The sequence below is a fragment of the Bos taurus genome, chromosome 26, assembly GCF_002263795.3.
Source record: "Bos taurus isolate L1 Dominette 01449 registration number 42190680 breed Hereford chromosome 26, ARS-UCD2.0, whole genome shotgun sequence".
NCBI classification, from domain to species: domain Eukaryota; kingdom Metazoa; phylum Chordata; class Mammalia; order Artiodactyla; family Bovidae; genus Bos; species Bos taurus.
Window position 1 is genome coordinate 32,978,164 of NC_037353.1, and position 26,210 is coordinate 33,004,373.

Sequence of the window (26,210 nt, forward strand, 5' to 3'; positions counted from 1 at the left end):
GGGAAATGAGCAGATAGGAAATGAACAGATACATAAATATGATATCATGTAATTTTCATCTGTAGGACATTGTTTTAGGATTTGTTTTCTCTCAATACAGATTTAATTTGAATATTTAGTTGCAAATAAGATTGCTATTCAGGGACTTAGTTGTGGTAGGGAAATTGAACCATCTACCTTCACTCTGTGGTGTAAAGTTTATCTGTGAACTGGTGGTCAACTTCATTGTTCCACCTTGTCAGTCAGTCCTTGATGCCAGCAATAATTTCTCCTAGACCTAAGTTGTGATTCCTCTGTTCCTTTCCCCACCTCTCCCCAAACTTATGTGTTTATAAATAATTTTCTTCCTTTATTTCTTTATTTTCCCCCCCCCCCCACACCTATTTTCTATTAATAGGGACATTTGCTTGAAGCCAGAATCTCTGAACTTACACCCCACTCATCTCCTGAAGTCCCAGTTAGTTCTGGAGAAGGTGGAGGATGATGTCTTAAAGAGGTGTATGAGTCCAAGTGAGGGAACAAGAGGAGAGAACCAAGGTAGCATATACCACGGAGCTCTGCTGCCTGGGAGATTGTTGTGGCGAAAGTGGCCGATGGCCTCATCACTTCATGATACATCACCTCGCCTCTTCTCTTCAGTTCTGCTTTCCTCCACCGCCCAAGATCATCTTGATTTTTGTTGTCGTTATTGTTGGAGCCTACTTCCTTTGACTTCAGTCCCAGAACCTCAGAATATCAGGATTCATGGTTTCCGTGGGATTTTTGCTGTTTTTTAATTGTCAGAATTATAGCTGAGGAAACATTTTTTGTCTGGGCTAATAGCTTTGGTATTGAGAAGCTATGCTATAAAGTAACAAAGTCATTCCTGGGTGCAAAATTGTAACAGACAATTCCAAGAAAACAGATTTGTTACAGTTGTTGTTGTTGTTGTTGTTTTCTTACCTTTATATTTTAATGTGACCATTCTTACCACATAGATAGAAACCTTTGAATTAAGTAAGTTAAAAATAAAGACCTCGAATTTCTACAGCTACAATGTAATGTAAGGTCCAAAGAAGCAGCTTCATGAGAATTGAAAGGAGACTATAGCTGGCACTGGAAAAATGCTTACTAACTTGAATAATTAAATGCTAGTAATTCTTAAAAATACTGTGGTTTCCGTCTTAATAATTATTTGTACTTGCTCATTTTATAATCTGTTTCTAGTTGATAAATAGGGAAAGATGAAAAATATATCTTTGTAGTTATGCATTTCAGATGTATATCTGTGGACAACAGAAATTGATTATGTGCAACCATGCAGAACTAGTATGATTAAAAGTAATTATAATCTCTTCCTGGCATCATTGGTGGTTGACCCAGAAATTACTTGAGTTAAGAAGGTTAAAAATTGGAGCAAAATTTTCAGCCAAAGCAGTTTAGTCCCTGAAATATTAACTTACTGAAATGGAATTAGAGTAAACTGGATTGATTGCAACTAACTTCATTCTCTGCTGTGCATGTACAATGTGTTAAAGTGTTACTTCCAAGAGAATAGAAAAGATTAAATATTTTAGAACTTCAAAAAGAAATTTGATTACTCTGTGGACCAAAAGATAGATCAGTCTCTTCTTAAGTAATATTCTTATGGCACTATATTTGAGCTTTGATTTTAATGATTTGTATTCTGGAGTAAAGTCAGGAAAATGGATGAGTGAAAACCATCACTAATACTAATTGTGATGTTCCTCTTTCTCTGATGATGAGTTGTAAGAGGGGGAGATACTTTATAGAGGCGAGAATTCCATGCCATCAGGCAGGCTTCCTGAAGGATCTTAAAAAAAAGGTTTCTTTGCAGTTAGTTGCTTACCTCACCATGTACAGGGACAAAAATGGTCTGTTGTGAAGCCTATCATTTTGTAGCTGTAGTCAGAAATACCAAGAAAGGCATTATGGTAACTTGGTTACAGTTCACAGGTGGCATCAGATCTGTTTAGAATCCCAGCTCTGCTGCTTATTAGATCTGCAACTTGGGCATATTACCTGCCCTGTCTAAGTCTGCCTCCTCCACCTGGAAAATTCAGTGTGTGTGTGTGTATGTGTGTGTGTGTTGGAGGCAGGGTGTGTGTATAATAGTTTCACCCTTACAGTGTTGTAAAAGTCAGTTGAAATAAAGCATCTGATTTTGTTGTTCAGTTGCTGAGTTGCTACTCTTTGCAACCCATGCAGTGCAGCACACCAGGCTCTTCTGTTCTCCACTATCAACCAGAGTTTGCTTATTGAGTTGGTGATGCTGTCTAACCATCTCATAACTATTAGTAATTGCCCTCCAGTCTTCTCCGGTAGCATGTTGAATCTTCCAACCTGGAGGGCTTGTTTTCCAGTGTCATATCCTTTTGCCTTTTCATACTGTTCAGGGGATTCTCGAGGCAAGAATACTGGAATGGGTTGCCATTTCCTCCTCCAGTGGACCATGTTTTGTCACAACTCTTCGCTGTGACCCAGCCATCTTGTGTGGCTCTGCGTGGCATGGCTCATGACCTCATTGAGTTACGCAAACCCCATTGCCACAACCTAGTTGTGATCCTTGAAGGGGAAAGCATATAGTACCCTAGCACAATTTTTCCTCCCTTAAGAGAGTGCACGGTAAATTAGCAACTACTGATACTGCAGTGGTGAAGGCAACACCTGTAGGGTTAGTCAGCACCTAGCTTCTCAGACTTTGTGACATTAGTTGAACTCTTAAAGAAACATTGGCCCTCAATTTTGTTTCCTTTCTGTGCTAGACTAGAGTGAATCTCTCTTGATGAGCACCTGCATTTGAAGGGAGATGTGTGATGGGCACTTTAGGATACAAACTTGGAATTGGACTCTGAACTCAGGATAACAGGGAGGAAGTCAGGGAGAGAAGTGGAAGTGGTGGGGTGAGATAGGTGTCTTTTCTGGAAGGAAATGCTTAGTCTAGCTAATTGATTATGCCCCATCCCTGGAGGCTTTTGGGCACTGTCTAGACATGGCCGTGTGTGGAAGAAGCTGTGACGTTCATCCATGATTCTCTCTTGCCTTTGCAAAGTGATTGTAATAAGAGAATTCAGGAAAGTCTGCTTTTATTTGTGAATACTGTGGTTTGCTTTACATACATGTGGTTCTGGAGCTGTCATGTTGATGTGTAACTGTTGAGCACTTGAAATGTAGCTGTTGCCCTGTAGTGAAATGACAATGTTTTTAGTATTAATAAATTAAAAAAATATTAAAATGAATTTCTTCTGTTTTTTTTTTAACTTTTTGAAATGTGGCTACTAGAAAATTTAAAATTCTGTTATGTGACTTGCATGCATTATATTTTTGTTCTATAAAATTAGAGTTGAAGAGATGGTTCCAGACCTAATTCAGGAACTCAGGTGCAGAGTGAGTTGAAGTAGGGTGGGTAGGACTTGAGTTAGGCACACTCACGCATATCCACATTCTAATCCCTTAAATGATGTAGTTAACCTGAGTAATAGCCTTGGGCTACTCAGGTGGCTCTGTGGGTAAAGAATCCACCTGCGATGCAGGAGATACAGGAGACACAGGTTCCATCCCTGGGTTGGGAGGATACCCTGGAGGAGCGAACGGCAACCCACTCCAGTATTCTTGCCAGGAGAATCCCATGGACAGAGGACCCTGGTGGGCTGCAGTCCATGGGGGTCACAAAAAGTTGAACATGGCTGAAGCAACTGAGCACACATGCACGGCAAGTGATAGCTTCATTGATTTTTTAAAAAATGTTTAATTTTAGAACAGGTTTAGGTTTACAGAGAAATCACAAAAATAATACAGAGAATTCCTGTGTAGTCCACGTCCAGTTTCCTCCATTGTTAACTTCTTATATTAATATGACACATTTCTTGCCGCCAGTGGACCTGCGTTGCTACTTGTTATTAACTGAAGTCCATACTTTATTCAGATTTCCTTCATTTTTTTTTTCCCAATCTAGTGTCTTTTTACTATTCTAGGGTACAGTCCAGGGTACTACAAATCATTTGTAGTAGTCATGACTCCTCAGGTTCCTCTTAGTTGTGACAGTTTGACAGCCCTTTCTTTGTTTTTGATGACGTTACACTTTAGAGGAGTACTGACCAACTGTTTTATAGAATGTTCCTCAGTTGGGATTTGACAGATGTTTTTCTCATCATCAGACTAGGGTTATAAGTTTTTGAGAGGAAGACCACAGAGGTAAACCACCGTTTTCATCACATCATGTCAAGAATTCACACTCTAAGGGAACTTAGCAGTCTTGATGTTAACTTTGACCACCTGGCTAAGGTAGTATTTGTCAGGTTTCCCTACTGTAAAGTTACTCTTTTCCCTCTTTTCCATATTCTTAGAAGGAAATCATATGCATAGCCCACACTTAAGGAGTAGGGGATCATGCTTCATCCCCTTGAAGGCTGAGGATTTATGTAAATTATTTGGAATTCTTCTATATGATTCTTCTAGAGAGATTTGTCTATTCTCCTCCACTTGTTAATCCAGTCCTTTATATGCACAGACTCATTTATACTTTGTGTTGTATTCCAATACCACTTTATTTTGCTGCTCAGATGATTGCAGCTTTGACCATTGGTATTCCTTCCAGCCAGCTTTTGTGTCATTTTGATATATGCCCATCAGTGGGTTTTTTTTTTTTTTCTCTCCTTATTAGCGTTTTCTTACTTTCTGATATTATAAGATACTCCAGAATCATCCTGTATTTTTCATATACCAGTCCTTGAATCGGTAGCTATTTCTCCAAGGAGTCCTCTTTCCTTTTATTGAAAAATGGTGTTAGAAACCGGGATCTGGACACGAAGTGCGCACATTGGTACTGAGGTTTTATTACTTCTGGACCCTTTTAGCTGACACAGCAAAGAAAAATGTGTGTATGCTAACTCATGTATATATACTTACTGATAAAGTTTTGTGTATGAGGCCATCTATATTTATAATAAGCTAAACATGAGTTATATTAATGTCTCCAACTCTAGTCTTTTATTCACACGAATCATTCTAGAATGGGTTTGTCTTAATTATTTCTTTCATAAAGGGAAACTTGCCATTCTAAATAGGAAGATTTGCCCCAGTCCTCACTTATACAATTTTTCTTTCTTTCTCTCGTTTTTGTGTGTGTGTGAAATTTGAACAGAATCTGTACTTTAGTTAATAATTCTGTATTGCACGTCAGTTTCCTGTTTGTTGTTTTTTACAATATAACATTTCTTTATATTCTCAGAATTGGATTAGAAGTTTCAAGCCTTATTCAAAAAATTTTTTTAAATCACTGAGATAATAAACTTTCTAGACTTTTAGGAGTAATACTAGATGCCAAAATAAATGGAACTACATCAAAGTTTTGGGTGAATATAAATTAGAAATCTAGCATCCTATCCTATTCATACTTGGTCAAACAAGTGGAACCAAAATGTTATAAATATTTTAGCTAGACAAACATTCATAAGGTTTCTAAAATATATATAGAGTATATGTACTATATATATATATATGTATGTATGTATGTATACAAAAGCTTTTCTACTACGTTTGATAAAGACTTGAGAAAGAACCACAAAAAATGAGATGGAGAAGTTGGAAAACATAAACTAAATTAAATGGGAGCACTGAATATGAAATAGAGCAGCCATGTTTAAAAGCAACTGGACTCTATGATGACCTTTTACAATTTTTCTTATTCTCTGTGAGTAACAAATACGTTGCTGAATTATGAGACTCGTGGATTCATTCAGTGAACACATAGTGCACACCTACCATGTACAACGCTCTGTGCTAAATACAGAATTAGGACAAAGATGTGTCGAGAGTGGTCCCTGCCTTCAAGGAGCTGGAAATGAGGCTGAAGGGAACCAATTACTAATGGCCATCAGGGATGCTAGGGTAGAGCGTGGAGGTCTAGGAATTCAGAGGTGATAAGATCATGTCCTGGGAGGTCACCTGGAAGGGTAGTGGGATTCAGCAGACAGAAAAGGGGAAAGACTAAATGAGTTGCAGGAAGTGGATACAGTGGGCATCTGCTGCTTCCAAAGGCCCAGAATCCTCTGTTCTATCTTCTGAGAACATCTCCTCAATTTTCCTTTGAGAAATTCTCTAAACCCAGTCTTGGTGGAACTGACAGGCTGCCATGCCCTGTCCAGGTCAAGAAGAAAATACCTTACTCAAGGGAGGACAGTCAGTGAATTTTCGCCGGAAATTGGAATTTGGACTCTGCTTCTGCAGAGACTGTGAGTAAATTCCTGCTCCCTTGGTTCTCTGAGCCACCAAGGTACTGTCCTCCCTGAGCTTGGGAACTCACCTTTTTCACTGATTCTTTGTTCTTTTTATTCGGTCACTATTTCGTGTCTGTTTGCAACCCAAAGGACTGCAACATGCCATGCTCTTCCATCCTCCACTATCTCCTGGAGTTTGCTCAAACACATGTCCATTGAGTCGGTGACGCTATCTAACCATCTCATCTGCTGCTGCTCCCTTCTCCTTTTGCCTTCAGTCTTTCTCAGCATCAGGGTCTTTTCTGATGAGTCGGCTGTTTGCATCAGGTGGCCAAAGTATTGGAGCTTCAGCTTTAGCATCAGTCTTTCCAATGACTATTCAGAGTTGATTTCCTTTAGGATTGGCTGGTTTGATCTCCTTGCAGTCCAAGGGACTCTCAAGAGTCTTCTCCAGCACCACAGTTCAAAAGCATCAGTTCTTCGGCGCTCTGCCTTCTTTGTGGTCCAACTCTCACATCCATACATGACTGCTGGAAAAACCATAGCTTTAACTATATGGTCCTTGGTCAACAAAGTGATGTCTCTGCTTTTTAATATGCTAAGTTTGTCATAGCTTTTCTTCCGAAGAGCAAGCATCTTTTAATTACATGACTGCAGCCACCATCTGCAGTGATTTTGGAGCCCAAGAAAAGAAAATCTGTCACTGCTTCCACTTTTTCCCCCTCTATTTGCCATGATGTGATGAGACCCTGTGAGTCACCTTGAATTATTCTAATAAATTCTATTTTTGGCTTAGGTTAGCCAGAATCAATTCTGTTGTATTCAGCCAAAGAACCTAATTAGTACCTTGAACAAAGGCTTAGCTCAGGGAATAAAATTTGCTTAGACAGTAATGGATAGCATGCAGTGCACATACTAGAGAGCTAGTAGTTGGAAATACAGTTGGAAAAGTTGCTTGGGTCTGGAATGTGGAGGGCCTTGACTTCCAGGCTCAAATGATTCAACCAGAGCCACATTTCAGGAAGATGAAATGGGGGAAGAGGGATTAAATGGCGAAAGTGAAACCAGCATGGTTGGTAGCATAGCTTCTTTGGTAAATTCTTGTACTCACTGCACCATTTATTCATTTTACTACCATGATTTGAGAACTGATTATACATCAGGCTCAGCACTAGACTGTAGAACTAGGACATGGTTCCTGTCTTCCCAGAGCCTCCAAGGTAGAAGATAAATCAGACCTGTGAGTGTGAGAGATAAATCATGAGGATTATGTAAGAGACACAGGAATTTTCTATAAAAGCCAGTAGTTAATTCTTCTGTTGGGTTAGAAAAAACTTCAAAGAGCTGGTGATTTCTGGGGAGAAATAAATGGGCTGATAGACTTGGAATGGGGGTAAGGATAATTTTTCCAAAAGTATCTGCTAGAACATGTGTCTCCTAGAATGGAGAGTTGTGGTTGGGTTATAGCTTGATTGTGGTACGATTTGAAGAAATCACATGTAGATATTTAGCACTTCACAAATTAGGAGTAATTCCTCTTGCATCAACTTATTTGAGCTAAAAAGAGTCCAGTAGATGTATTTAATTTCCAGTTTAGAGAGTATATACCAAGTCTCAGCTAAAAACTCTTTCTTACCCAAGATCCCATAACCATGAGTAGATAATGGTTTGGGGTTTAGAATCAGTAGTTCTGACTTCAAATATTTCTTCCATTGCATTCAACTCTTAAGGAGAGCACAATTTTTTAAAGGATGGTAAGATCTTGCTCAGTTTTAGGAATTATCATATGTCACTTTTGGTTTTTTAGTTTGTGGGTTTTTGTTATATATGAATTTTTTTTAATATGTGATTTTTAAGTTGTACTCATGAGTACATTATTCCCAATTTATTGAATTCATGAGTTTGTAGATTCCTCATGCCACCTCTAAATCTGTTGTTGACACAGTCTCTTCTAAAGAGCAAAATAATTTTTGTTTTTTCTTAAAAATGTTACAGCATCTCTTCAGTACTCTACAGGATTATGTATTTCCAGATTGCCTAGAATCAGTGTCTAACAGTGTTTCATAACCCACCAAAGAAGGATATGGCCATTTGCCTGATATGCTAATCCTTTACTCTGGTTGATCAGAAAGGAAAAAAAGATATCTAAAAATAGAAGTTTTTAAATATTAAGTTTATCTGTAACCTTAGCAATTCCTTGATGTTATTGTTTGTTTCAGATGAGAAGAAGCAGATGGTTGCAAATGTGGAGAAACAGCTCGAAGAAGCAAAAGAACTGGTATGTATAGGCTTAGTAACATTTAAAACACTACCAGAGCCATTTAACCTGATGCCTTCCTCTAAACTTCATTTATTCATTGTAGAAATGTGAAGCATACCTGATTAAGCGCTCATGATTAAGAATTCATCAGTGTCTACATTGGAGAGAATTTAATAGCTTCTTGGCATTTTATTCCTCTAAATAAAGGTGATTCATTAAATGCCCACTTGGAATTTTTATCACTTCATAGTACCTTTCATAATAGCTATAAATAGCTGACCCTGGTTAAAGGTGTATTAGGTACCAGACATGGGTTAAGCATGTTATTTGCTTTATATTATTTAATTTTTACAAAATCTCTATGAGACAGGGACTGTTTGTCAAAAACTGTTAAGGATCGAGCTTTTCCCTACTTGTCCACTCACAAGTGAGCTTACCACAATCTCAAGGATGCTGATAGAAGACATTAGATTCCTACGTCAGAGACAAAAGGCTTTTATTACTCACAGCAAAAGCTGCTGCCAAAATTTCAGCAGGCTTATGTCAGTTCCCTGAGCCCCAGTTGCCAAGGGGCTGTGCATGTTTGCCTAGAAAAATGCCTACACGTCAGTGGATTATCTTATAGGAGAGAAACGCGGGGCCTGGGAAGGATACCACTTTATAGCAGCCTGTAAGCAAGCCTGGTCTTTGCCCCAAGGCACACATTGTTTCCGACCCCCAGATTGCTCCCTGCCTGGGAAAAGAGTGATCAGGGCCTTGCATTCTTGGTGTTGCAGCAAGACATGTAGAAGTGTGAGAGATACACAGAGGAACATCATTACTCCCATTTCGTAGATGGGAAAACTGAGGCTTAGAAAGATTAATTAACTTGTTTGTGGTCCCACACCCAGTTAGTGCTTCTGTAAGGATTTGGACTTAGGTATGCTAAACCCAGAGCTTTAACTTAGCCACTACTTTTTGATACTAATAAATTCTCAAATCAAGTAACAAAAAGTATTGAAATATATTGTGTCCTAATTTGGGGTTTCAAAGACTGGTATTGCAAGTATGATTCCTCTTGTTCCTGCATTGTGGTCCTAAATGAGGTGTTGCTTTTCTCCATACTGGAGGGTACCACTTGATGGTGTTCAGTACTGATATAGTTACTACAGTTTCCAAAGTGTGTTTCTGTTAACTGGTGTTGCCTGTTCAAACAAGTTTGCAAACTGTAGCTTAAACAGAATTCTCCAATTATGGGTCTTTTTTTGGTTATTATTGGTTTGGCCAAAAAATTCATTCACATATTTTCGTAAGATGTTATAGAAAAACCTGAATGAATGTTTTAGGCCAACCCAATATTTTTCTGAGCTTCTCTGGTGGCTCAGGAGTAAAGAATCCGCCTGTAATGCAATTCAGTGCATGAGATGTGGGTTCGATCCCTGGGTTGGGAAGATCCTCTGGAGAAGGAAATGGCAACCCACTCCAGTATTCTTGCCTGGAGAATCTCATGGACAGAGGAGGCTGGCAGGCTGCAGTCCATGGGGTTGCAAAAGAGTTGGACATGACTGAGCAACTAAACATTGACAACAGCGATATTTTTCTATAGAACTTTCTTAGACTCTTAAGTTGCCTTGCGGCATGATGAATGTCTCCAAAGGACTCTAAGGGGTGGCACTCCAAGCTAATTTGCCTGAGGAGCAGGGCCATATGGGGCAGGCCTGCTGCTCAAGACAGGTGGGTGATTCTGAGGAGTAGGTGATTGTGGCTCCCCATTACACCGCAGACACTTCCTTTCATGTCTATGAGTGCTCAGGCAGCAAGTTGCAGAGCTGCTGCTCCATCTTGCCCATCTCCGGTTCTTTTCTGACTATCAGAACGCCTGTGCATTCCATACCCTGTAAAAGTGAAAGTGAAAGTCACTCAGTAGTGTCCAACTCTTTGTGGCCCCACAGACTATACATTCCCTGGAATTCTCCAAGCCAGGATACTGGAGTGGGTAGCCTTGACCTTCTCCAGGGGATCATCCCAACCCAGGGATCAAACCCAGGTCTCCCGCTTTACAGGCGAGCCATTTACCAGCTGAGTCATTAGGGAAGCTGAAGAATACTGGATCTTCCTGACCCAGAAATCAAACTTGGGTCTCCTGAATTGCAGGTAGATTCTTTACCAGCTGAGCTATCCGGGAAGCCCACACTCTGTAAGAGTTACTTCTAATCTCACTGTCTCTGCAGGAGCAGCTTTATTCTAACTCCTCAGCCTCTCATGTTTGCTTCTGTTTTGAAAGTTGTTTTTTGTTTGTTTTTTTTTTCCAAATTCTTTTCTCTTTCCTTTCTTTTTTACAATCAACTGTTTTCCTCCGGCTTCCTGGCCTTCATGTACGAAGACTGAACTTCTGTACGCCATAGCTGCCAACCGAGACGCTTCTTCCTTCTGGTTGATATGCTCACCATGCACAGTGCATGCTTAGTTACTCAGTCGTGTCCGACTCCTTGCAATCCCTTGGACTGCAGCCCACCAGTCTCCCCTGCCCATGGGATTCTCCAGGCAAGAATACTGGAGGGGGTGTCATGTCCTTCTCAAGGGGATCTTCGCAGTCTTTCCAGGGATCAAACCTGGGTCTCCTGCATTGCAAGCAGATTCTTTACCACTGAGCCACCGGGGAAGTACAGCTGGTCAATTCTTTGGATCTTGGGTTAATTTCTTAGCTTTTTGTTAAGTTCTCAGTAGCAGGGTTTTTGTTTGTCTTTGCCATCAAATCTATGTTTCAGTTCATTGGTTTGCCTTTTGGAGACATTGATTTACATGATGATATTAGAAAGCTTCTTTCCTAATAACCGAAGTTTCACTATACCAAGAACTGTAAAACATGGTTATACCCCTGTAGAACTTATGGTCATCTCCAGTTGTTACTAATATGAAGAGTTTTGTCTTAGATACGTGTTTCTGTTTGTTTAACATATCTAGGCAGCTGACTTAATTCTGATGGCATCCTTATTAAGGACACACATCATTATATACTGTGTTTTTGATGAGGACCCTAGGAAAAGAACTTCATTATGATTTTACTTGTTAGAATTAGTTGTATTTCTGTTGAACAATTTGTATTAATCTCCTGGACACTACATGTCTCATAATTACTATGTCTTCCAGTTGACACTGGCCATGTGAATGTTGTGATAATATAAAATTAGTAGTATTACTCTTGTTTCTGGTTTCATTTCAAGTGTTTGTCATGTGTTTCCTTTTTCTTTGTCTTCAGTTCAGTTCAGTTCAGTTCATTTCAGTCGCTCAGTCATGTCCGACTCTTTGCGACCCCATGAATCGCAGCACGCCAGGCCTCTCTGGCCATCACCAACTCCCGGAGTTCACTCAGACTCACGTCCATTCGAGTCAGTGATGCCATCCAGCCATCTCATCCTCTGACGTCTCCTTCTCCTCCTGCCCCCAATCCCTCCCAGCATCAAAGTCTTTTCCAGTGAGTCAACTCTTCGCATGAGGTGGCCAAAGTATTGGAGTTTCAGCTTTAGCATCATTCCTTCCAAAGAAATCCCAGGGCTGATCTCCTTCAGAATGGACTGGTTGGATCTCCTTGCAGTCCAAGGGACTCTCAAGAGTCTTCTCCAACACCACAGTTCAAAAGCATTAATTCTTCGGCGCTCAGCCTTCTTCACAGTCCAACTCTCACATCCATACATGACCACAGGAAAAACCATAGCCTTGACTAGACGGACCTTTGTTGGCAAAGTAATGTCTCTGCTTTTGAATATGCTTTCTAGGTTGGTCATAACTTTCCTTCCAAGGAGTAAGCATCTTTTAATTTCATGGCTGCAGTCACCATCTGCAGTGATTTTGGAGCCCAAAACAATAAAGTCCTACTTTTAATTAGAATGTTTTTATAAAATGACTGAAACAAAAATGTAGTTAACACTCAGATTTTCTCTTACATGTGCTTTTGCAGTTATTTGTCTGGATGATCCTCCTCGACCTTTCTAAAACTCAGTTCTTAATGATGATTTCAGAGAAGTGCTCTAAATAATTGTGTTGCTGAGTAACTGATTTATTGGTGCTTCATATTTATGCTGAGACATGGCAATAATTTAAATGGTTACTACTTAAATCAAGGCTAATGAAAACTCTTTTCCCCTTATAAAAATTGAAGACTGTGAATTGAAACATTTTTTAAAAATTTTGTTTATCTGAGTTCTACTATTTTTACTCAGACAAGTAAGAGCTGAATTAGTGCCAAGTGTGCAGTGTTTATGGAAATAATTTATTAGGGCTATTTGCTCTAAGAGGCAAAATATCTGACAACATTTTTGGATGTGAGTTTATTAGACATGACCTGAGCCAATTTGTAGTTGTTGGTTTTTATTTTTTAATGCCAAGTAGAAATAAGCTATCTTTGATACCTTACATCATGCTTGCTGTCTTTCTGTTTCATCATCAGTAATCACCACTCCTATTATTCACATTAGTTGAGTAATTACCAAGTAAAAGACACTGTTCTAAGCACATTATAGGAATTACCCTGTTTAATCTTTATAGATGTCTATTAAAAGACATACTATTTTTTAGAAATGAGACAAGTGAGACCCAGAGAAGTTAAGAAGCCTGTCCAAGCTTGCATGACTAGTGAGCAGTGGAGCCTATGATGTGAACGCAGGTGTCTGACTTGAAAGCCTGTTTTCTTAATCATCATACTATTTCAGTATTGCCTCCCATGAAATGCTCATGTGTTGTATCCAGGTTGTTATAAAGTGCCCTGCTGTGATTTCACTGAGCTATGTGTAATTTAATATGTTACTATATCCATTTAGCTCCATATCCACCTGGTTATAAAGTATGAGGTTGGAGGTCACGATCACATATTGGTTGTATCCTAATCAGAAGACTTTCCAGGAGAATTTTCACCAAATAACTGAGTAACTGTAGAAATCATGGTTTGGTATATCTTCTCATAGTCCTAGTGGTTTGAGGTCGGAAGACCAGACCAGTTTGGGTTGGATGACAGGATACTCCACAGACAGTAAAATCATTCTCATGGAGGGCGTTTGGCTTAATGCACATGGTTTTAAAAATTCTTGACAGAGTAAACACTTTGGCACTCCGTGTGTCACTTGGCAAGTCCTCAGTAACTGTTTATTGACCTTAACAAAAATGGAGCACAGAAGTGGTCCCAGTGTTCACTTGACCACAGGCAGTTTGCTCCCTGGGCCTGGGTCCTCAAGTTGTAAAATGAGGACTTGGAATTAAATCCTTTCAGCTCTCAACGTCAAGTCATGTAAAGAGTAAGCAGATGGTTTAAACCATGGTTTTCTCTCACCCTTCCAGCTGGAACAGATGGATTTGGAAGTCCGAGAGATACCTCCCCAAAGTCGAGGAATGTACAGCAACAGGATGAGAAGCTACAAGCAAGAGATGGGAAAACTTGAGACAGATTTCGTGAGTCAGATTCGATCCTTTATTATACTTGCCAATCTTTACAGTGATTGTCACATCTTTTTTTTTATTGCTTCCCCCACACACCTTAGTCAGCATTAAATGCGTCATCTTTAGGAGCTTGTGCCAAAGACATGCAACAGCTTCCATTGTTTTGCTTGTAGGGCTGGCTAATGATGGACTTGAAGGTATGTTGGATTCCTGACTCACAATATAGACCCAAGTCATGTGGTTTTTGAGTTTGGATGGTATTTATTGATATTTAGCATTTATCAGAATTTTGAAATCTGATTTGGGGCCTTTCAGAGTTTGCAGGTTTTAAGCTGAATTGTTCATGGATGGACTTCAGGGACTTGTGGATGTCCTGAAATTATATCAGTGTATTTGGATGTGTGTTTCTATATGTATGTTTTTCTGAGATAGGCTTCATAGCCTTTATTACCAGAGTTTTAAAAGGGTATATTACACTTCTCCCCTCCAGGAACTCAATTAATAATTTATATAAAGGGTTCTTTGTATTGAGTGTCTTATGAGAATATTTAGCTTTCTCTTCCTATGTATCTGACTTTCATCTCCACCCACCATTAGCAAACTTAAGAATATAAATTTAAAGATATTGACATTAAAATTGTTAGTAATTAGAAGGTAATAGGAGCAGACAGATACAGATGAGCAATTCCACTTCTGGGTATATACTCAAGAAAATTGAAAGCAGGATCTTGAAGATATTGTGTTATTGTGGCAATACCCAAAGATGGAAGCAACCTAGATGGAAAGAAAGAAAGAAATGAAGATGCTCAGTCATGTCTGATGTCTAACTCTTTGTGACCCCATGGACTGTAGCCTACCAGGCTCCTCTGTCCATGGGATTCTCCAGGCAAGAATTCTGGAGTGGGTTGCCATTTCCTTCTCCAGGGGATCTTCCTGACCCAGGAATCGAACCCTGGTCTCCCTCACTGCAGGCAGGCGCTTTACCCTCTGAGCCACCAGGGAAGCCCCGTAGTGTGCATTCACAGGTGAGTGCATGAACACAGGGTGGTGTGTGCATACAGTGGACTATTAAGGCAGCCTTGAAAATGCAGGACATTCTGACATAGTTATGGCAAGGATGAACACTGAGAACATTATGCTAAGCGAAATAAGCCAGTCACAAAGGACAAATACTTCGTTTCCACTTAAATGAGGCCCTCAAAGTAGAAAGTAGATTGCCGGTTGCCAAGCGCTGAGGGGAGGGGAACCGGGCAGCTACTGTTTCATGGCTGTAGAATTTCAGTTTTGCGGCATGAAAAAGCTGTAGAAATTGGTTGCTCAGCCGTGTGAATATATTTCACCACAATGAACCATACACTTAACATTGATGAAGATGGTACATTTTATATGTATTTTACCACAATTAAAAATTAAAATTTAAAAAAGTGTAGATGAAGAAAGATCTGAGCTTACCATACTGTGAGCGACAGGAGTCAGGTGTGGGCATGTAAACCGACTGTATTTCCGACCCTGGGGTCCAAATTTATAAAGAAAGTTGAGAATTTATAAGGACCCTTCTGCCTCTGTTTCCTCCCTAGCTGCTTCACTTTTGGAAGCCACATCTCCTAGACCATAGTGTAGCCTCCCACTCCAAGACCGGTGGTACCGAGTCTCATAAGAATTTCACCTGAAGTCTGGAAGTAGGATGACCTGCAGTTCTTCGTATTTGTTTTACGTTATCATGGGTAGTTGCCTAAGAAGCTGAGTCGGGGTATGTCAATGACTCTGATGCAATTACTTTTTAAGTTGCCCGCCTATTAATTAAAAAGAAAAATCAGAATCCACAATGGGCCTAAATTCAGGAAAGAAATGTAACTTCCTCTCTTCTGTACTTTGTACTAGATAAAACTTTCCCTGCTCGCAAAAGATAGGTTCCCTTAGCAAGAATGTGAGAGATGATGAGAAAATTGGATTGATTTAAAAATCTGATAACTTAAAATTGTACTTAGTTCTAATTAAAGTTAATGTTTTAATATAAGTGATTAAAGTAAAATAAATATGTATAAGGATTATTTTAGTTTGTTTACTTCATCTTTATGAAGTGCTTTTTCAAAGATTTTCTTCTCTTGGTTTGTAAGACAACTAAGCATATTAGTCTGCTAGCATTGCCATACCATGTACCCCAAACTGGGTGCCTTAAACAACAAAAATGTGTCTTCTTGAAGTTCTGGAGTCTGGAAGTCCAAAATCAAGGTGTTGTAACGGTTTGTTTCTTATGAGGCCTCTCTCTGTAGCTTGTGGATGGCTGTCTTCTCCCTGTGTCTTTACAGCCCCTATGTGTTTATGTTCTAATTTCTTCTTCTCATACAGAAACCAGTTGTATTAGATTAAGGCTCGCCCCAATGGCCTCATTTTATTTCATTTAACTCTTTAAAGACCCCCATCTCCACGTACAGTCATATTCTGAAGTATTAAGGGTTAGACTTCAACACATGAAATGGGGGGACATTATTCAACCCATAACACTATATTTGGAGAAGGAAACGGCAACCCACTTCAGTATTCTTGCCTGGAAAATCCCATGAATGGAGGAGCTTGGCGGGCTACAGCCCATGGGGTCGCAAAGAGCAACTTCACTGCACTGCAACACTAAATTTAGTTTTAATCTTTTCTTCTTAATTTTTTTTCAGAAGTTAAGTTGCTTTTATGGCTTCTAAGGGAGCTAACTCAGTGTTAAGAATTTCTTTCCTAACGACTGCAGTCTTGAGTAGAGTCGTTCAGGTATTTGGATATCACATAGGTAAACGTTTCTCAGGTGTATTTTCTGTTATAAACGAAAATGGAATGAGCAACTAACTATGAACTAAACATTTATTCTCTGGGTGATCATTAAGATTCTTGTGTTTATTTGTATATTTGCCACACAGCTCCCTTCTACTGTGTCAGGAAACATCCTTCACCACCACCACCACCACCACCACCGCCTTGTATGTGATTCAGTTTATAAAGTGCTTTACCATGCACTATTCATTTCATTGTATAGAGAGTAGACAGAACAGCTGTGGATTACTATCCCCAGTTTACACACGATGGCACAAAGAGGTTCAACTTGATTACGGGTTTCATTCAACAAATCTTTTATTTTCTCCTTTATTTTTGGCTGTGCTGGGTGTTTGTTGGTGTGCACTGGCTTTCTCTAGTTGCGGCGAGTGAGGGCCGCTCCCTAGTCGTGGTGCGTGGGCGTCTCATTGCAGCGGCTGCTCTGTTGCAGAGTACAGCCTCTAGACGTGCAGGCTCTGGAGCTGCAGGCTCTAGAGCACAAGCTCAGTCGTTGTGGCACACGGGCTTAGTTGCCCCACCGCGTGTGGAATCTTAGACCAGGGATCGAACCCACGTCCCCTGCATTGGCAGGCAGGTTCTTAACCCACTGGACCACCAGGGAAGTCCTCAAGAGATCTTTCTCGAGTGCTGTAGTAATCAGGCAGTGTCCTGGGTGCTGGGAAAAAAAGCCATGATTAAGAGATCAAGTTCTTGCTTGTATGGAATTTATATTGTAGTGGGGATGATGAGAAGCAAGTAAATGCATATATCTCAATTTCAGATAGTGTTAAATTCGATAAATAAGGTGAGTAAGTTGATAGTGACTAGCAGGGCTGTTGTGACTTTTTGCCTGGGTGTTCTCTGCTTGAGTCGGGGAGAGAGAGAGGTGCATATGGTTATAGAGGGAGACAGAAGAATGATCAGTAAGGGCATTGTAGGCGGAGTAAAGACCTTGGTTTTTCCTCTGTCTTGATTGGAAGTGATTCTAGGGCTTTGAGAAGTAAGAGGTCCTTTGCCTCCTGTTTTACAGTTTTGTCCACTTTACTGTATTTTGTCACATGAGGTATTTGAATAGAATGTAGAAGATATTTACATAATTCCCTTTTGACTCTTATTTTCTTCTTACATTTAATTCTTTTATTTTTTAATGGAATTAAAAATATCTTCTTAAAGACGTTGGATTACTTTGTTACACTGATATGTCTAGAAGTATTGAATCCCAGGAAAGAGTAGTAGAGATGGTCCTTCCTCTTTTATTTGCAAAGTTTATTGCAAATGAAGACGTTCTCTCATGGCCTTGTAATATCAAGACCTTGGGGGAACATCTGTGCCAGTGGGGAAAGGCAGAGGACAACTCAGCACTTTTTTCTTCAACCCCATTGCCTGCTTACTCTCTTTTTTCTGGCCTTCTTCCTCCTGTGCCCATCCTTCAGCTGCCTGGACTCTTCAGGCTTCTTCTCCACTTACCCCCCTGGCTCACTCCTATGTTATCACTCCTGTGACTTCAGTGACCACAGCTATATTCTCTTGGGTTTCTCACTGAGACCTCCCTCCAGCTCTAAATTCATATTCCTTAGTATTTACTGGGCACTTCTAATCCAGGGTCCTTTAAACCTTAAATTTGACAATGCTAGTCATTTCAGCATGAGCTTTCATTTTTCCCTCTTTATCTTCTTGCACATCCAGTTGGTCACTGAGAGTTAACAATCCTCCCACTTAAATATTTCCTGCTTTCATCACCACCACTGGAAGCCTTCATGTTTCTCAATCTGGATGGTTCTAGTAGCCTTTTCTTCTTCTGTTCTTCTCCCAACCTAAACCATCCTTCTCTCCACTCTGGAATGATCTTTCTAACACCTTGATCTGAATATGTCACACTGTTCCAGAGAATTCTAGAGTTCTCATTGCATGTTGAATCAAATTCAGGTCAACTTCTAGGCTTTCTGTTCTCTTCCATTGTTTCTTTGCATGTCTAGTAATTTTATTAGTATGTACTTGATACTGTGGATCTTTGTTAAAAAGCTTGCAATTTGTTGTTTTCCTGTGCAGTAGTGCCTCTCAATAATTTTTTTTCGTTGTTCTCACCCCACTAAGGAACTTTTTAAGACTTTTTTCTAATTGCTCCTCTATCCCCCAGGAAATGTTAATACCATGAATATACTGTGTATCTGAATATCTGTTCATGTAATGTGGCCCTTTGTAAGGCCATGAATCTTTAATATTTAAAATTCTTCATCTTCCCAAGTGGGCTTCCTTAGTAGTTCCATGGTAAAGAATCCGCTTGCCAATACTGGAGATGTGGGTTTGATTTCAGGGTCAGGAAGATCCCCTGGAGAAGGAGATGGCAACCCACTCCAGTATTCTTGCCTGGAGAATTCCATGGACAGAGGACCCTGGAGGGGCTACAGTCCATGGGGTCACAAAAGAGTCAGACGAGACTTACCGACTAAACAATATCTTCCCAAGTACCAGTTTTAGCCTCTGGGCATAATATCACCCCTGTCGACAGTGCGTGTTGTAGAGAATGTTGTCCTTTATTTGGGCAAGCATATGATTTGCTAATATACCCCTTCAAGGCTTATCGTTAACTTTGTTAGGATGTGTCTAGAGTAGCCTGACTTTGGAGGTGTGCCTTTCTCGGGCTCCATTTGAACGACTGGAGTGTGCAGTGCACGTTCCGCCCTCTTGTTTAGAATCCTGTCTCCTGCTCTGCGTGCCCTCCAGAATGTCCGTTCTACCCGTGCTCCCCTGGTGCGTGTCCCCTGTGCGTCCTTGTGCCTCTGTTCCGGCAAGTTCATTTTCAGCCGAAGACTTAACAGGACGCCTTTACAGATCTCTGGAGCTCCTTCTCCCACTGCTCTGCTAAATTTCACCCATCTCAGCAGTCCCCACCTCCAGCGTGTGCCTCCTAAGCTCAGAGACCTGATGTGTTCCATTTGGGCTCCATCCGCCATGCTATGGGGCTTCTCAGGTGGCTCAGTGGTAAAGAACCCGCCTGCCAACACAGGAGAAGCAGGAACACAAGTTCGATCCCTGAGTTGGGAAGATCCCTTGGAGTAGGAAATGGCAACTCACTCCAGTATTCTTGTCTGGGGAATCCCATGGACAGAGGAGTCTGGTGGGCTACAGTCCATGGGGTCACAAAGAGTCTAATACAACTTAGTGACTGAGCACACACACACACATATATTTGCTGCTGCTGCTGCTAAGTCACTTCAATCGTGTCTGATACTGTGCGACCCCATAGATGGTAGCCCACCAGGCTCCCCCGTCCCTGGGATTCTCCTGGCAAGAAGACTGGAGTGGGTTGCCATTTCCTTCTCCAAGGCATGAAAGTGAAAAGTGAAGTCACTCAGTTGTGTCCGACTCTTCGCGACCCCATGGACTGCAGCCCTCCAGGCTCCTCTGTCCATGGGATTTTCCAGGCAAGAGTACTGGAGTGGGGTGCCATCACCTTCTCCAAATATATTTGAAAACAACTTAAAAAATTAAAATTCATGTATTTAAGCCATCTTGTAATTTCTCCCTTCATTACTGGTATGAATTTAGCTAGGGCACAGTCATATCCAGGAAAATGAACCAGCTCAAAGGAGGAAAAATAATATAGTTGAGGATTTTTTCAAGTTTAAGATTATTGTTTGCTTCTTCAGAAAATAAAATCAAGCGAACAACAACAACAACAACAAAATCCCTAAGCTTGTACAAACAACAATAAAAAAACTAACATTGTGTAAAATATTTGACCAAGTCTCAGTAAATAGAAAGAGAGAGGAGCAAGAGATGTACCAGGATGAGAACGTGGAGTGTCCAATGATGATGAATGCCTTTTCACATCTGATGATGTACTATGATGCTGGCGCCATCTTGTGGTAGCTGTGTATAGTTGCATATTTCTTTTTTCTTGTAACAAAGCTGAACTTTCTTTAAGACGTTACACAGAGACTACAGGATTTGGGGTGGAGGATTAGATCGTAAAAGAATGTTAGAAGTAGAGCTTTTCAGCCCCAGCATCAAGTTCACTTCTATCCCAGGTCAGTGGTGCCCGAGTGCTGTCCTTTTCCCGTTTGGCAGGCTATGTGATGTGATTGTTAGCCCAGCTCCAGGTGCAGAGCTGTGTCTACATCAGAGAATGGCACTTCTATTGACAGTCTCAGCAGTGAGGCTGAATGGTCCTGGAAACCCAACTACCTGCAGACTATCGGAGTTGGTCCCTTAGGTCAGGGTTCAAAGGATGTTGTGGAACAGCTTGAAGCTTTTACTGCTACTACCTATACTCACTCTTTTAACAGGTGACTGGACAACTTGAGTATCTGAGTTTATGAGTGAAGCCAGTAGCCGTATTCTTTTTTTTTTTTTTTAAGTCTAAGATAGACTAAAGAAGTATAAACGACAGAGATGAACTTTTTAAAAATTCTGACTTTAGTTGAAAGGTCAAAAACTTGACGCTTCTGTTTATCTTTTCTGTTCTTATGACTTCCTGAGATATTTTGGTTTTTTTTCTGTGGAAGCCATAGAAAGCCATGAAAGAATGTTTTAGAAATTCAGATCATATCAGTGGTAATATGTTGTAATTTTGATATCAACTGTCGTTCTTGCAGGAATATAAGTGCATTCTGGATAGACATAACAAAGCCAAACTGGACAGAATGATCTCAAGAAAATTTCCTCCACTATGTGTACTTAATAAATAGGATTTCCATTTAAAAATTACATTTTTATTAGATTCTCTATAAAAATAGTATCTGTTTATTATGGAGTATTCTGGAAATAATTGAGAGTAGAAAGAAGCAAAAAAAAATCTTAGCCCTATTACCTCAAAAGATTCATGTTTTACATTTTTGTTTCCTTATCTTCCCCTCTCCTTTGATAATTCATTGCTTTATTTTACATAATGAGTATCCTAATATTTAATTCATATTTTCTCATATTTTTTTAAAACACAAGATGCTGACAGTGATAATTTCTATTTCTATAAATTCTTAATCATTTTAATGGGTGCATAGTATTTCAGAGTTTCCCTGGTGGCTCAGACAGTAAAGAATCTGCCTGCAGTGCAGGAGACCTGGGTTCAATTTCTGGGTCGGGAAGATCCCCTGGAGGAGGGCATGGCAACCCACTCCAGGATTCTTACCTGGGGGATCCCATAAACAGAGGAGCCTGGTGGACCACAGTCCACAGAGTCGCAGAGTCAGACATGACTGAGTGACTTAACACTCACTCACACATAATATTTCAATCAGTGATATTAGTTCATCTTTTGTTCAGTCCTTACATTTTTCATTCATTCCCTCTATAATTTATTGTGCTGCAGTGAACAGAACAGGATTATTTCATCAGGGTCATTTCTCAGAAGGCAGATTACTGTGTAAAAGGGTAACAAAAATATTATAGCTCTAATTAAAATATTCCTTAGAAATTCATTCTACTGTGACTTGTTAGGTCATTTTTCTTGCTGTAATCGTCTCTGTGTTTGAAGGTAAAGAACTAACACTCATAGGCAGGCCAGAGGTAAGTACTTTATGTATATCACTCATTTAAGCCACAATTGTTTGAAAAATATACTGTTGTGATCTGTTATTACAGGAATTTTACAACTCTAGGATTAAATATAACTGAGATTTCTTTTTCTAAGATACTTTTCCACGGAAGATATATTCATGCTGGTAAGGCTAACTTACCTTGACTCTCCATATCTCGTCTAAACCTGATCTCATTTTATATTTTCAAAATTTCACGATCAAGAGCTGAAGAATATTTTAGTTCTCTGGATATGACTTTGACCCTTTTAAGATAAAAAGTAATACTGTGTTTACATGTTGTTCTTATTTAATTGCTAAGTCGTGTCCGACTCTTGCGACCCCCATGGACTTCATGCAGCCTGTCAGGTTCCTCCACCCATGGGATTTCCTAGTCAAGAATACTGGAGTGGGTTGCCATTTCCTTCTCCAGGGAATCTTCCCAACCAAGGGATCGAACCCATGTCTCCTGCATTGCAGGCCGATTCTTTACTGCTGAGCCTCTGAGGAAGCCCATATTTGTGTATACATATATGGTTTTTCTTGTTTGATGTTATTTTCCGAGAACACTAATTCCTAAAGCCTCGATAGGTGAAATTGTTAGAAAATCATCATGCCATTGGCCTTCTTTGTAGGATTCTCATTCCAGGCTTTGACCTTGGAAATCTGTTCACAGCGTCTCCAATAATTTCAAAGCTGACACAGGAAATGGATCCAAAAGTCTGTTTTTAGCTGTGGTGATGCCTTCTGGGAGCTGCTCTGTGCTTGCCTGTCACCTTGGTCTCCTAATTCAGGATACTGTAAAGGTTCATGTTCTTGACCCTTCTCCCCATCATGTAAACTTTAATGGAACAGTAGTATGTTTTAAATATTTTATCGTTGGTCATATGTACTAAATTTGAGCTTGGCCTTAATAGATTTTTCTTCTCTTTGGCAGCCCTGACACTTTATTCCAAAGTGACTGTTTTTAGGATGACTGCTTTGGGCTTCAGACCATTGTCTTTAGCTCCTATAGAGCTTTACGACCTGCAAAAATCACTTCCGTCTCCACTGTAGTCACTGGCAGAGTTGAAGTGTGTCCTGGTATGAATGTGTCTCTGTGTGTGCACTTACACATTCGTGTATGTATATATATTTTAAATTGTTGTCAGATGTATGTATGTATGTATGTATGTATATATGTATATATTTAAATTGTTGTCCTGGTATGAATGTGTCTCTGTGTGTGCACTTACACATTCGTGTATGTATATATATTTTAAATTATTGTCAGATGTATGTATGTATGTATGTATGTATATATATTTAAATTGTTGTCTCAGCTTCCTGAGAAGCTATTACAGTTTTATTGGAAGATTTCTTTTACTATCTACTCATTTTTTTAATCATTGAAATCAAAGTTTTAATGTTTTATGGTGGAGGAGCAAGTTTCTGTTATAACTTTTATGTTATTTCTAGTGGTTTGAGTTTTCTAAGCAGATGAAGTGTGTATTTTCTGGATATGGTGTTAAATTGTTTTAAAACAGATGAAGAATTATAAAGTTTATTGGTTTTAATGCAGTTGTCTCTGCTTCTAATCCTTCTTAAAAGACTTAACAAATTATTATCGGCTTTTCTGTTATTTGTTTTGCCTAGCCACTTTGATCTTATCTAGGAAATTAGGAGGAATGATAAAAATAGGTAAGATTTTTGAAAGATGAACTATAAGCTGGTAATAAATTTGGCTTCGTTGTTAGTCACTAGATGGCACTGTTTATTTGCAGAGTGCCATTTTTTTTTTTTTTAAAGAACTGGTAGTAACTGAAATTACTGCCTCATGAATAAAATATTTCTGATGGGATTTGCATTTCTATATTGGCTGAAGACACTGTTGAATGTTTTATTAACCAGCCCAGTGCAACTGTCAGCCTATTAAAGAGATCCAATGGTCCCTGTTTAGATAAATAAACTAAATAAATCCAATTCGTCAAATTGTGTTCCTGGCTGTTTATTTTCCATTCTTTTGATGTACAGTTTATTTTAAGTTAAAGCCACATTGGTTTAAAAATTAATGGGAAAATGTTATTTGGTGTTTGGAACACGAAGAAACTAATTGCCATCGTCAAACCCAGCTCTGTTTTAATCTTAAATTGTTCGCTCATACATAGTAAACTTTTTACTGGTTGCTGGTAAACTGTCCCATGCTCAAAAATAGCCTGACATTCTGCAGATATGTGGTCAGAAACTGTTACCAAGATTTGTGGAAACCCTCTTGAACTTCCCTGGGAAAAGTACTATGTAGCTTAAAAGATAAGGCTTTTGCTTGTTTTTTTGCCTTTGGGTCATGCTCCTTTTTCACATAGGGTACACTATATTCTTTGGGGCTTCCCTGGTGGCTCAGTGGTAAAGAATCTGCCTGCCAGTGCAGCAGACACAGATGCCATCCCTGGGTCAGGAAGATCCCTGGGTCAGGAAGATCCCGTGGAGACGGAAAGGGCAACCCATTCCAGTAGTCTTGCCTGGGAAATCCCATGGACAGAGGAGAGCCTGGCAGGCTACAGTCCATAGGGTTGCAAAAGAGTCGGACACGACTTATTGACTAAAACCGCAACAACAACATGCTATTCCTTGGAAAGAAGAGCAGCTAATTGAGTTTTAAATAGAATATCTTTTATCAGAGCACTTGCCAGACAGTGTCCCGGTAAGTGCCAAACTTTGAAGGGGGTGACAGTGATGCTGTGATGTTGCTAGGGCAACCAAAGGGCTCAAGGCTGTTGCTCCATACAGATGCCCACACACCTTCAGTGCCCTCTTAAAGCTTATGTTCTAAGGGATCTTGAAGCTCAAAATGTAACTATTGAATATGACTGACTGAGCTAGAGATTTCATACTCAGGCCCTAGGGTTAAAACATATTCAAATAAAGCATGTCACTTTTGTGCTTTGCTACGCTGAAGTAACTGAGCGACTGGAAATGACACATCGTGATTCCAACTTTGCTTTTTCGTTTCTTTTTTCATGAATCTTCCCCTGCTTTTTATGCCATTCTTATTGTCTTTTATCCAGTTCCACATTTGTGAGGTTCAGAACAAAGCTTAAAACAGAATAGGCACTTCTGACTTAACTCATAGCTTTTAGGAGCGTGGAGCTGCTTATGATGAAGATGGAACCCGATCTGGTCTCTAGGGTGAAGGTTTTTCAACTGTGTAATAGTGGTTGAAGAGTTTTGCTATGTTACCTAGTTTAAGCTTTCCTGAACAAGAACTTAAAAGGGGGCTAGAAGAGATTTCTTTGCCAGAGACTCTTTCTCTTGATTTCAGATCCTTGGATATCTACCAGGACATGGACCATGCACATAGACAGTCTCTTTTTTAACTTGTTTTGTTTAACGTCCTGTCCTTTATTCCCCCAAATGAAAGATTCATTTTTAAGAATAAAAACCAAGAACAAATGTGGAGTCAAATTGGTCTTCTGACTTTTGTTTTAAGAAGTTCATCAGATTGTGGATTAAAAGCCTTTGCTAGAAATGCCTCTGAAATGCTGAAGTGTGGTCAGATTGGGAAACATCATCAAAAAAATGGGACTTTACCCTCAGTGCTTTTTATTAGTTCTTGAGGCACCTTGTGTCTTCGCAAATTCACAGAAGCTTCCGTAGGTACAAACACGATCACAGAATGTTCGGAGGAAGTATACAAATTTTCTCCATTTGGTTCTGTTAAATATTGTTTAATGCAAGATATCACTGTCTTAGACTTGAAAATCTACTGTGAAAATGGAGATTTCTGTTATTGGTTGTAAAGAATTTGACCTGTAATTGCATTCTTAAAATGGAGAGAGACAGTCAGATTTTATGGTTTGGAAAGTCATACGACCTGGCATTGGTCTTGGTGTGAAATGTTCAATTATAGAAATGAAATGAGTTTCTTAAAAATGTATTCTGTACTTTAAAAAAACAGGGGTGCCCTTTGTTAACTTTGTCTGAGTATTTTCCATGACACCCCTTGATTTTCATAATGAAGCATAGCATCTT

At 39.7% G+C, this 26,210-nt stretch overlaps 1 protein-coding gene across 19 annotated transcripts in view; it reads left to right on the forward strand.

Moving 5' to 3' along the window:
* The window catches only part of VTI1A (vesicle transport through interaction with t-SNAREs 1A), a 382,358-nt gene that overhangs the window by 1,128 nt on the left and 355,020 nt on the right, over window positions 1-26,210 (forward strand). For all 19 annotated transcript variants that reach the window (NR_197970.1, XR_815724.4, XM_010820050.4 and 16 more), the window contains exons 2-3: window positions 8,438-8,496; window positions 13,789-13,899. Coding sequence is in view for 17 of the 19 variants with exons in the window: in XM_010820050.4 (XP_010818352.2) it covers window positions 8,438-8,496; window positions 13,789-13,899 (170 nt within the window). In the remaining 2 variants the exon portion in view is untranslated. The remainder of the gene's footprint in view (window positions 1-8,437; window positions 8,497-13,788; window positions 13,900-26,210) is intronic.